The sequence below is a fragment of the Podarcis tiliguerta genome, assembly GCF_965153285.1.
Source record: "Podarcis tiliguerta genome assembly, chromosome: 2".
Classification (NCBI taxonomy): domain Eukaryota; kingdom Metazoa; phylum Chordata; class Lepidosauria; order Squamata; family Lacertidae; genus Podarcis; species Podarcis tiliguerta.
The window spans coordinates 15,252,243-15,265,670 of NC_139535.1; the positions used below are offsets into that span (position 1 = coordinate 15,252,243).

Here is a 13,428-nt window from a genome sequence, read left to right on the forward strand (position 1 = left end):
TTAGGGTGCTTCCCAAATACAATGACCTACGTCTTATCGTAGTTTATAGATGAAGCATTCCTCGTGCAATATGAACTTAATTTTGCAAGCAACCGTCTCAGGCCCACCTGGGTTCTAGATACAAGTACTAGGTCATCAGCATACATTAAGACTGAGAGTTTTTGGTCTAGAATTGTGACAGGGGCAAACTGTAGGCCCTCCAGTTCTTTAACCATGTCATTAAAATAAAAATTAAACAAGAAAGGCGCCAAAATGCATCCCTGTTTGACTCCAGTAATGGTGTTAATTCTAGTAGTAACATGGCCAGCCAGATCGACCTTTACTTGTATTGATGTGTCAGTATATAATGTTTTGATGAGAAATAATAGACGGCGGTCTATATTTGTCTTTTCCAATTTCTGCCACAATGCGTGTCTAGGGACCGTATCGAAAGCTGACTTTAGATCTATAAAAGCGACATATAGTTTTTGCTTCAAATTATGGATGTATTTACATAGCAGAAAGTTCATCACAAGGCACTGGTCCAATGCGGATTTCTCTCTTTGGAAACCTGCTTCGACTTCATATATCGCCTTATTTGTATCTGCCCATTCTTCCAGTCTCCCAAGGAGGAGCCTGGCATATAGTTTAGAGGCTATATTTAACAAAGTAATGGATCTATCATTAGCAGGATTTTTCTTCTCACCCTTTTTATATATTGGGGCAATTGTACTCAGCTTCCACCCTTCTGGTAGGCGACCTGAGCTGTTAATGTATGAAAACAGTTTTGCAAAAATGGGTGACCAGAAGTCCAGTCTTATCTTATAAATCTCCATTGGGTGAGGGGGATTGGATATGGGGGCGAACGTTGAAGCACATAGCCTCAGATTTTGCAAAGTTTACTTGCAGGCCAGCTACCATTGCAAATGTGTTGAGTTCTTTGCTCAGGATGGTTGCTGTATTTATGGGGTCTGGTGTTGTGACCTTCAGGTCGTTTGTAAAGAGCCCTAATTTATAAGTTTTGCCTTTTATTTCCACTCCCTTGATGTCTGTGGCTGCTTGGATTTGGACTGCTAGAGGTTCCAGAGCCAGGATAAATAGAAAGGGAGACACTGGGCATTCTTGTTTTGAGCCTCTCTGGATTGCTATGGTATTAGAGTCCTGCATTTTGCTGAGGCTTGGGAGTAGATTTGTTTGAGGGTTTGTAAGAAGTTGGGACCAAATTTCATGCTAGTTAGTACTGCTAATAGGTATTTCCATTCTAGGAAATCAAAAGATTTGAGGGTGTCTAGGGACATAATTAGGGGACGCGGGTGGTGCAGTGGTGTAAACCACTGAGCCTCTTGGGCTTGCTGATCGGAAGGTTGGCTATTTGAATCCCTGCGACGGGGTGAGCTCCTATTGCTCAGTCCCTGCTTCTGCCAACCTAGCTGTTTGAAAGCATGTCAAAGTGCAAGTAGATAAATAGGTACTGCTCCGGCAGGAAGGTAAACAATGTTTCTGTGCACTGCTCTGGTTTTGCCAGAAGTAACTTAGTCATGCCGGCCACATGACCTGGAAAAACTATCTGCGGACAAACGCCGGCTCCCTCGGCCAGTAAAGCAAGATGAGCGCACAACCCCAGAGTCGTCCGCGACTGGACTTAACTGTCAGGGGTACCTTTACCTTTACCTAGGGACATAATTGTCAGTGGGAGTTTAGTTGCCTTGCTGTGTTCAATCAGTTCCAGTTGTTTCCTGATGGGGTCTGTTATATTGCAACCAGGGACGAAGGCCATTTGGACTGGGACTATTAATTTGTATAGGACTTTAGGAAAAAATTTAGGTGCTTAGCCGAGATTGATGTGAATATCTTGTAGTCTTGGTTTATTAGTGAGATCAGGTGGTATGATTCTACTTTGAGTTTGTCTTTGAGTGGTTTGGGGATAGACATTGCTTTAATGTTGTTAAATAGGCAGGTCATATAAGGCATTAGGTGTTTGTAGTGATCAGGTGGGATTGCTGTGAGGAATTATAACAAATATAGAGTAAGCCATCTGTGTCAGCAATGAAAGCATTGAGTTGACCGGGTTTAAACTATTTTGATAATGATTTTTTATCAATCCACACCTCTGCATCCTTGTTCCATTTCTCTTTCTTGACAAGTCATGTACAAAGCCTAGTTGCCAGTTGCTGCATCAGGCATCCTGGGTCATAAAGATGATAGTTAGCTTTGATGTAGCCTTCCTGATTTTGTTAATCTTAGGGCCAGGAAGCAGACTTTCACATGAAGGTGTTAAAGATCCCTATCCTCCTTGCCATCCTTCTTATCATGTATATTGCTTGTTGGATATGCAGAAGATATTTAAAAATAAAATTAAGGATCCCCAGAAGGAGGGGGAATGAAGTCAAACGATAAAATGTTAAATTGGTTGTAATACTAATGGAATGTATAAACTTGAAAAGTTTAAATACAGTACAAACTTTTTTTAAAAAAAAGTTAAGTATTTTTATTTAATAACTTGATTGGGGAGGGGGGTGGAGACCTAATGAGCTGTGAGCATTGCCTTCATCTTGTGCTAGCCTGGGGAAGTGAGCGGACCAGAGCGGGGATCTCTTTGTGCACTCCCACCATTGCTATCGCCACCTTACTTTAGAAGAGGTGTGGGAAGAAGAAGAAAGGAACCCTGGAGGTAAAGGTATTCCCGCACAGTGGCGTAGTGTGGGGGGTGCAGGGGGGCCAGCCGCACCGGGCGCAACATCGGGGGGGGGGCGCTCGCACTCGCAGCTCTCTGCCCCTACCTGGCTCACTCACTCTCTCTCACTGCAGTGCTGGCTGTGCGAATCCGATCCGAGCCGCCGGGTCGCCGCCCACTGTGGAGGGGAGGGTGCCAGGCGTGCGGTGCAGTGCAAAGAGAGAGCAAGGGACTATCTGGGGGAGGGACAGTGCAGCGGGGGGGGGGGCGCAAATTACTTGCCTTGCCCCGGGTTAGGGGGCTCAAATTACTTGCCTTGCCCCGGGTGCTGACAACCCACGCTATGCCACTGTTCCCCCACTCTCAGACTATTGCTGCTGCCAGCCGTGTGAAGGATTTTCTGTATTGGCTTTTTAGCCCACTTTTCCTCCAATGAAGGGGAGGATGGACTCAACAACTTCAACCCTCAGAAAGGTGAACAACTGTGGTTGGCCCTTTGGTCTGCCTTCACGGCCCTTCACTTCATCCATCCTTTCCTCCCCATCTTATACTCACGACAACTCTATACACGGTAAGGTGGTCTGACACCTAAGGACTGGCCCAAGGTCACTCAGTGAGCTTCATGGCAGAGTAGGAATTTGAACCCTGCTTCCCTGGTCCTTGTTTTGAAGGGGGGGGGGCTTCCTCGAGTTGTGTGTGAGAGAGAAGGAGAGAGATAGGGAGACACTAAGAGAAGTATATTGGAATTTAAATTTTGTTAAATAAGTCCCACCCAAGGGAAACAAGTTCGACTGAATCCACTGGAACTTTTTTCTATGTTGCCGTTGTCGGCATCCGTCTGTCCCGAGAGAACAACATCCCAAGTTGCGCCTGAGGAAGTTCATCTACCCAATCGAAGAGAAAACACCAACTGATCTTAAATACAAGAAACAAATTGTTCGTTCATTTCATTTAAGAATAGAGTAGAAGAATAGAATAGAAAAGAGAGACTATGCATGTACTTTTTTAAAACCAAGAAATTATTTAACAAAGGAGCCCCTGGGAATGAATCCATGATTCAGGCTATCAGCCCGAGAGCCGTATCCGGGGCCATTTGCTTTGAAGAGGGTGGGCACGCTTGTTAGGAACTTTCCAAGGGAGGTATCCTGAAGGAGGTGTTTTCTTTCAATAAGGTTTCCCAACCCCTTCGCGTTTAGTGTAACTGCCTTTCCGCTTGTCTGTTTTATAGGATGATTCCCTGTCAACCCGTCTGGGTTGCCCTGTGTCTCTCACCTTACACAGTGGTACCTAGGGTTACATACGCTTCAGGTTACAGACTCCGCTAACCCAGAAATATTACCTTGGGTTAAGAACTTTGCTTCAGCATGAGAACAGAAATCACGCAGCGGCCGCGCAGCAGGCCCCATTAGCTAAAGCGGTGCTTCAGGTTAAGAACGGACCTCCGGAACGAATTAAGCACTTAACCCGAGGTACCACTGTATTGTCTATCAAACCTATTTTGTTGCACTGGAATAAAGTATGATGGCTGGGTTAGAATTAGATTTGGGTTAAAGAGTAGGGGTAGATTATAGAAAGTAGCCTATATAGGTGTTTGGGGTAATTTGGACCATCTGGCCTCCAGCCAGTTAGTCCTGGGTCTCAGCTGGCATGGGAGACCTTGCCATTCGCTCTGTCGTTTGTGATAGGGAATGGTCAGTGAGACGTGTGAAGCACCTTCGTGATGCTAATATTGGGTGTAAGGTTTATAAGCAATGTTGTCAGTGTTGTTAACAACGTTATTAGTTTGTTGGGGTAGGGATATGGGTTTTGGCACCACCATTGTGATGGTTGTGTGTGTCAGATTCTAGCCTGTTTGTGAATTGTCTTATTGAGATGGGGGGTACTGTTTTAGTTGGTATGGGTCCCCCCCCTTTGTTTTCCTTTTCTTTTACCCACTGATTTTATTTGTTGCTTTTGTGTGGTGAAGAAAGAGACGGTGAGGTTGGCGGGGGTTTGTCTATTTTTGTTTGTGCGGTGCTTCCTTTTGAAATACTTTATTGTCACTTGTGCAACTTGTATACAGGGAGATTACACGAGCACCCCCCACTCAGCTCTCTTAGTCTTAATTCCCCTCGTTTACTGACGCGCACCCACCAAACCCAAAAGTCCGTTGCCCTGTTGCGATCTTTTCATTCAGCAGCCTAGCAGCCCACGGATAGAAGCTGTTCTTTACCCTGTTGGTGCGATTAATCCTGCTTCTCTATCTTCTGCCTGAGGGCAGGAGATCAAGAAAGTGCCGGCCAGGGTGTGAATCATCCCTGAGAATTTTCCTCAGTCTCCTGAGGCAACGTGCTATGAGTAGAGTCCTTGGGGGGGGCTGAGGGGGGGTTGTTGGAGTGATTGGGGAGTGGAGAGGGTGAATTGATGTCATCTGGGCTGGGATTGGAGTGGGATTGGGAGGGTCTCTATGGAGGGGCAGAGTAGGGGGGGATAGTGGTGATGCTGGCAATATTAAAGTCATGGGGGGGGGGGACAGGTGAAAGGGAAGGGGGTGACCAATCCATCCGTTCGAGGTGATTTCCAGATACTTCATTCAGCTGATCTCATGCCAGTTGTGTTGTTTTCCATACCGTATTAGAAAAGCGGCAGTGTGGCTAGGAAACAAAGAAACTTTCAACTGTAACATTTTAAACAGTTCTTAGCTTTCCCTTCGCAAACGTGGTCTCAAACGGCAGATACAACGGCAGAGTGAACCTCCTCTCTCCCCCCCCCCCAATAAAAAGTATCTGAAGGCAGAATGGCTCCCCCCCCCCTTTACTGAACGTTCAAAAAATACACAATTATATGTGCCTTAAACATGGCCAGACGTAAATAAAAGAGAGAGAAACAGAACCCGTGTAGAAGGGAAAATAAAATAAATATAAACTGTATATTTTGCAAGGTTGTTATTGTACTTCACCAGATCATAAACCTGTTGCAATATTTGTAAGAAGGGCTTTATGACTAACCACAATGGGATGTGAAGTGTGGCGAGGTGACTAATCCTGGAAGCTTTGCTGATCCATCTCTTTTAAGAAAAGGTTGGTTTGGGGTTTAATTCGTTTTGATTTGTTGGAAGCAGCTCAGAGAGGATGAGGGTCCCTGATTTTGCATGCCAAACGCCTGCTCTGACTATTGCCGGTCGTAATTCTACGACTGAGCTGGGACGTGAACCCAGATTTCCACGCTAACATAGAATCTCACATGCCGGTCTGTTATTTTTCGATAACAGATTGGCAAATTAAATTACAGGAATTTGTGGAGATGGCTCAATTGACTAGCAAACTCGGAGGAAACTCAAAGCAAAAATTTGGGGGAAATGGGGTGGTTATAGAAGATACGTTCAAAAATAAAATAATCGTTTTGACTCCGTGCTAGCGTTTGAGTGACAAAGGAAGTAAAAGGAGGCGGATAACAATTAAGGATTTATTATGTTTTCTGGATGTATTGGAAAATTTATATAGAAAGGTTTATTGTTTTGTGTACGTTCAATTGTAAGATAAAACATATGCGAAGGGACTTGACAGGAATTCAAAAATGAAGAAAAGATTTTGTAAGATATAAGGGGGAAAATATTTATTTTCATTATTATCATCATAGATGGAGCCTTAACGAAAGATCTTCAGTCTGGCGAAATATAACCTGGACCTTTTTGTTTTAAAAAAATCAGAGAATCTTGCAATACAGTGGTACCTCGGGTTACATACTCTTCAGGTTACATACGCTTCAGGTTACAGACTCCACTAACTCAGAAATAGTGCTTCAGGTTAAGAACTTTGCTTCAGGTTGAGAACAGAAATCGTGCTCCGGCGGCGCGGCAGCAGCGGGAGGCTCCATTAGCTAAAGTGGTGCTTCAGGTTAAGAACAGTTTCAGGTTAAGTACGGACCTCCGGAACGAATTAAGTACTTAACCCGAGGTAGCACTGTACTCCAGAAAAGGGAGGGATCCTGTAAGTTTCTTTATTTGCTTTTAAACGATGGAACTATACAGTCAGACATAAGCACCATCGCAGAATTCGTTGGGCCAGACGGCAGAATTGCAAACACGGCATTCCCAATTAGCTCAATATTGTCGTTTGTGCTGTGAAGTGCTGCTCTTTGGAGTGTGAAAGTGTGTTTGTCAATCAACCAGCAGCTGCCTGCATTTTGGGATTCGTTTTCCAGTGTCACAAACTCTTGCAGCGGGCGGGGAGGCGGCTATGGAAACTGTCACGATGAGCTGCCGCACTTCAGGTTTCACGACACCACTTCGCCACTTAGCGGGACTTAACAACAGAGACAAGAGAATATTAACCCAGTAAACTTATTGCTGTGATCACCAATAGTCAGCATGGATTTCTGAAAAATAAGTCATGTCAGACTAACCTGATCTCGTTTTTTGACAGAATCACAAGCCTGGTAGATGAAGGGAACGCAATGTTGTCAGTGTTGTTAACAACGTTATTAGTTTGTTGGGATAGGGATATGGGTTTTGGCATGCTCTGGCACCACCATCGTGCTGGTTGTGTGTGTCAGATTCTAGCCTGTTTGTGAATTGTCTTATTGAGATGGGGGGTACTGTTTTATTTGGTATGCCCCCCCCCCTTGTTTTCCTTTTCTTTTACCCACTGATTTTATTTGTTGCTTTTGTGTGGTGAAGAAAGAGACGGTGAAGCAGTGGCGTAGCGTGGGTTGTCAGCACCCGGGGCAAGGCAAGTAATTTGCACCCCCTAACCCGTGGATTTGTGCCCCCTAACCCCCAGATGTTGCGCCCGGTGTGGCCGGCCCCCCCTGCACCCCCAACGCTAGGCCACTGATATATACTGACGAACACACAAACACGTGCACACAGCTCCTTGGGGATCGCAGCAGATCAGCTGGGCGGGGAGGGGATATAATGTACATCCCCATCTGTCGCCCCCCCCCCCCCGCAAATAAATAAATTAATTGCTGGGAACTGGTGGGTGGGTGGCAGGAAATATTCCCGGGAGCCACTCCTAGTTCAAAGGAACCTAAGAAAAGATAATGGCTGTTTCTGGAGGAAAAAGATCTACCCCTCCCTCTTAGCCCAGGCCACCCATCTGACAGCAGCAAAAACATCCGGCTAAGGCACACCCCTCGGGCCATTGCCGCTCCTCGCTCAGCCAGTCCCGGAGGAGATTCCGGGAAACGCACTGCAAAGTCATTGCACTTGCGATCAGAAGCGAGAACTGTCCTTCTTCTGCTCCCGGGCGAGGCAGCCATGGACCACCCCGGGGATCCCATCCAGGCGCTGTGCCTGGAAGCGACTTGCTCCATCTGCCTGGAGTTCTTCAAGGACCCGGTGATCCTCGACTGCGGGCACAATTTCTGCCAGGGCTGCCTGGCCCAGTGCTGCGAGGAGGGGGGCAAAAGCCTCTCTTGCCCCCAGTGTAGGGAAGCCGTCCCTCGAGAAAGCCCCCGGCCCAACTGGCAGCTGGCCAGCATGACAGAAATACTCCGGAAGCTGGAGGAAGAAGGGAGCGCGGCAGAAGCCAAGGAGGGGGGTTTGTGCCAGAAGCACCGGGAGCCCCTGAAGCTCTTCTGCAAGGAGGATCGGGTCCCCATCTGCGTGGTGTGCGACAAATCCAAAGAGCACCGGGACCACCGGGTGATTCCCATAGAAGAGGTGACCCAGCAGGTAAGAAATCCCTGCTGTGCAGTGGCGTAGCGTGGGCTGTCAGCACCCGGGGCAAGGCAAGTAATTTGCGCCCCCTAACCCTAACCCCCAGATGTTGCGCCGGGTGCGGCCGGCCCCCCCTGCACCCCCCACGCTACGCCACTGCGGTGAAGTTGGCGGGGGTGTTTGTCTATTTTTGTTTGTGCGGTGCTTCCTTTTGAAATACTTTATTGTCACTTGTGCAACTTGTATACAGGGAGATTACACGAGCACCCCCCACTCAGCTCTCTTAGTCTTAATTCCCCTCGTTTACTGACGCGCACCCACCAAACCCAAAAGTCCGTTGCCCTGTTGTGATCTTTTCATTCAGCAGCCTAGCAGCCCACGGATAGAAGCTGTTCTTTACCCTGTTGTTGCGACTAATCCTGCTTCTGTATCCTGCTTCTGTATCATCTGCCTGGCAATATTAAAGTCATGGGGGGGGGCAGGTGAAAGGGAAGGGGGTCGCCTGTCCACCCATTCGAGGTGACTTTCGGATACTTCATTCAGCTGATCACAGGCCAGTTGTGTTGTTTTCCATACCGTATTAGAAAAGCGGCAGTGTGGCTAGGAAACAAAGAAACTTTCAACTGTAACATTTTAAACAGTTCTTAGCTTTCCCTTCGCAAACGTGGTCTCAAACGGCAGATACAACGGCAGAGTGAACCTCCTCTCTCTCTCCCCCCCCCCCCCCCAATAAAAAGTATCTGAAAAAGTATCCGCTCAGCACTGAGTCATTAAAAGCACACCGTACCTTACCAAAAAAAAAGCCGCCGCCTGGATCCTGGAAGAAAAGTGAGAGCGATCATTCATCCGCAGCCATTCCTGAGATTTTGAATCCCTATGGATTTGTACTGGATTGTATTAATGGTTTGATGAGTTTGCTTATTAGGCCTGATTATTCTGCTGTTGTGCTTTAACCTGATTCCAGGTATTGCAACGTTTGTTACTTTTTTAAAATGCACTTGTTATTATGAGCCACTTTGAGCTCAGATTTGGGGTTGGAAAAGGGGAATGCAAATATTGAATCAAATCGGTAGTTCATGCGTTGGTAGTTCGTGTAAGACTGGATTTGACGCCCGAGAGAGACGTTTTTAGAACCCACCCTATTCCGTGATAGTAATTTGTTTTCAGGATTGAATTTTATATTGTTGTAACGCTCCCTAGGATCTTAGGGTTTGGGTGGAGTGAATAAGAACAGTCTCAGGTTTGCAAAATAGATGGAGCCTTAACAAAAGACCTTTTTGTTTTAAAAAAATCAGACAATCTTGCAATACAGCGGTACCTCGGGTTACATACTCTTCAGGTTACATACGCTTCAGGTTATAGACTCCACTAACTCAGAAATAGTGCTTCAGGTTAAGAACTTTGCTTCAGGTTGAGAACAGAAATCGTGCTCCGGCGGCGCGGCAGCAGTGGGAGGCTCCATTAGCTAAAGTGGTGCTTCAGGTTAAGAACAGTTTCAGGTTAAGAACGGACCTCCAGAACGAATTAAGTACTTAACCCGAGGTAGCACTGTACTCCAGAAAAGGGAGGGATCCTGTAAGTTTCTTTATTTGCTTTTAAACGATGGAACTATACAGTCAGACATAAGCACCATCGCAGAATTCGTTGGGCCAGACGGCAGAATTGCAAACCCGGCATTCCCAATTAGCTCAATATTGTCGTTTGTGCTGTGAAGTGCTGCTCTTTGGAATCTGAAAGCGTGTTTGTCAATCAACCAGCAGCTGCCTGCATTTTGAGACTCGTTTTCCAGTGTCACAAACTCTTGCAGCCGGCGGGGAGGCGCAGTGGCGTAGCGTGGGTTGTCAGCACCCGGGGCAAGGCAAGTAATTTGCGCCCCCTAACCCGTGGATTTGCGCCCCCTAACCCTAACCCCCAGATGTTGCGCCCGGTGCGGCCGGCCCCCCTGCACCCCCCACGCTACGCCACTGGTGGATTTTGCCCCGTAGGAATAGGCACAGAAGCGTGGGTCTGCGCGGGTTCTCTTTACGCAAAGAGTCTGAACCTGGAGAAAAAGTGACCGCGCGCGGGAGAAAGCATTTCGATTCCGCAGCAGCGGGAGGCACGGGGTTGCAGGAGAAGCCCCCTTATACTGAGTCAAACCACTGGTCCATCCAGCCCGCAGTGCCCACACGGACTGGCAGCGGCAATCCACGGGTTCAAACGGGGGGCTCTCCCAGCCCTAACTGGAGGTGCCGGGAATTGAACCTGGAACGCACCGTGCCACCGGTCTCTCTGACGTTTGAAGCAGTCTTGAACGGAGGGGTATATTTTTTGGGGGGTGGGGGAGAGTTTGAAACATGTGGAGGAGGTGAAGCAGGTGATTTGACTTGAGAGGGGTGGGAGAGAGAGAAATATTTCCTTTAAAAACCCTTCCTCTCCCTCCTTTAACAAGATACACCAATAACCACTGAACCGGGTTTTATAAAATCATCTTAGCAAGCGCCCTGGGAGAGAGAGCAGAGAGAAGGAAAGCGCAGCCGGCGGCAGGGAGGCGGAGGCGGCCGCGGAGTCATCTGAGGATAAAGTCCTTACAATCCCAGGCAGAGCTCGGCGCTCGCGCGCTCCCTCCCTCCCTCCCACATCGCCTGCAGGGGCGGTCGGATTCTGCAACGCCGAGTGCTCTTCCTCTCCCCGCGGAGCCACTGGGGGTGGGGTGCGGGGTTGCGTCGGCTTCAAAGGCGCATCAAAGTCTCCGCTCCATCCTCCGACCCCCCCCCTCCGCACCTCCCGCCTCCAGCGCCGAGTTGCTCCGGATCTTTATTTATTGCCACATTTCTCGGAAGGATTGTCCGGGACACAGCGCCGCGACTCTAAAGTGTGGGGTGGGAATGCATCGGTAGGCACCTGCCGCTGCTGGTGCGGGGAGGGTCATTATCCTCCTGCAAATGAATCGGTCGGTCCCGAGGATCGAAAGAAGCTCGTGAACCTAGGAGCAAGTCCCTTTCATCTGGGGGCGGGGGGCGGGAGGGATCACTTTTGGGTTCGTATGGCCCAGATCCGGCTACAATGCCTGCCTCTCCATTGGTGACTTAGCCGTTTTGACAGCCCCATTCAAGGCACACATTTATGTATGGGATAGAAGAGCCGTTGGTATCAACGGGACTTGCTCCCCGCTGTAAAGTAAACATAGGGTTACAGCCTGCAGAATGACTTTCGAAGTAGGTTCCATTAAGATCAATAGTTTAAGACAGGGATGGGCAACCTGTGGTCTCCCAGATCATCGAATCATTGAATTGTAGAGTTGGAAGGGACCTCTAGAGTCATCTAGTCCACCACCCTGCAAAGCAAGAATCTCAGCTTGATGACAGTTGAATCTCAGCTAGATGACATCCAACCTCTGCTTTAAAACCTCCAAGTAAGGGGAGTCCACAACCTCCCGAGGGAATTCAAATCATTCCACTCTCGAACAGCTCTTACTGTCCGACAGTTCTTCTTGATATTTAATTTGAATCTCCTTTCTTGCAAAAGCCCTTGGTTCCAGCCCTGCCGTCCAGAGCAGGAGAAAACAAGCTTCCTCCCTCTTCCATGTGACAGCCCCTGAGATATTTGAAGATGGCTATCATCTCTCATTCTCCTCTTATCCACGCTAAACATACCCGGCTCCTTCAACCATTCCTCATAAGGTTTGGTTTCCAGACCCTTGACCATCTTGGCTGCCCTCCTCTGCACACGCTCCAGCTTGTCAATATTCTTCTTAAATTGTGGCGCCCAGAACTGGACCCGTATTCCAGGTGTGGTCCGACCAAGTCAGAATAGAGTGATACTATTACTTCCCTTGACCTGGACACTATACTTCTGTTGATGCAGCCTGGATTATCTTTTTTGTGCTGCTGCATCGCACAACAGGAGACCAAGCCGGGTGCCTGGGAGAGTTGCCAGTTTCTCCTGATAAAGGCTTGATTTCCAACAAGAGCTGTCAAAATTCTGGGAGGCTGGAGAGTTATAATGGAATGCTCTCAGTGGTGGGGTATACATTTTTATGATTATTTATGTATGGTTACTTATTGATTTAATAATAATAATAATAATAATAATAATAATAATAATAATAATAATTAATAATAAATTATTTATACCCCGCCCTTCCCAGTTCAAAAACTGGGCTCAGGGCAGCTAACAACAAATTTAAAACACTTCAAAATGACCTTGACAGATTAGAGAACTGGGCCAAAACAAACAAGATGAATTTTAACAGGGAGAAATGTAAAGTATTGCACTTGGGCAAAAAAAATGAGAGGCACAAATACAAGATGGGTGACACCTGGCTTGAGAGCAGTACATGTGAAAAGGATCTAGGAGTCTTGGTTGACCACAAACTTGACATGAGCCAACAGTGTTGACGCGGCAGCTAAAAAAGCCAATGCAATTCTGGGCTGCATCAATAGGAGTATAGCATCTAGATCAAGGGAAGTTATAGTGCCACTGTATTCTGCTCTGGTCAGACCTCACCTGGAGTACTGTGTCCAGTTCTGGGCACCACAGTTCAAGAAGGACATTGACAAACTGGAACGTGTCCAGAGGAGGGCAACCAAAATGGTCAAAGGCCTGGAAACGATGCCTTATGAGGAACGGCTAAGGGAGCTGGGCATGTTTAGCCTGGAGAAGAGGAGGTTAAGGGGTGATATGATAGCCATGTTCAAATATATAAAAGGATGTCACATAGAGGAGGGAGAAAGGTTGTTTTCTGCTGCTCCAGAGAAGCGGACACGGAGCAATGGATCCAAACTACAAGAAAGAAGATTCCACCTAAACATTAGGAAGAACTTCCTGACAGTAAGAGCTGTTTGACAGTGGAATTTGCTGCCAAGGAGTGTGGTGGAGTCTCCTTTGGAGGTCTTTAAGCAGAGGCTTGACAACCATATGTCAGGAGTGCTCTGATGGTGTTTCCTGCTTGGCAGGGGGTTGGACTCGATGGCCCTTGTGGTCTCTTCCAACTCTATGATTCTATGATTCTATGAAAACACTTAACTATAAAAGCAGCAGAAAATACAGTATGAAAACATGCATAACAATAAAAATCAAAAATCAATTAGATAATTCCCAGGGCTAGCTGGCTGAATTGGTCCTACTTGGGCCAGAGAGGAGGCCAGGGGAG

General features: G+C 47.3%; 2 protein-coding genes across 4 annotated transcripts in view; both read left to right on the forward strand.

Annotated features, from left to right (window-relative positions):
- The window catches only part of LOC310670891 (C-type lectin domain family 2 member B-like), a 221,216-nt gene that overhangs the window by 23,793 nt on the left and 183,995 nt on the right, over nucleotides 1-13,428 (forward strand). The window lies entirely within an intron of this gene.
- Nucleotides 7,631-8,339, forward strand: LOC310672844 (zinc finger protein RFP-like; the record flags this gene model as incomplete). The annotated part of the gene is made up of 1 exon (XM_083430501.1): nucleotides 7,631-8,339. The coding sequence occupies exon 1, from the start codon at nucleotides 7,893-7,895 to the stop codon at nucleotides 8,337-8,339; it is 447 nt and encodes a 148-aa protein (XP_083286627.1). The 5' UTR covers nucleotides 7,631-7,892.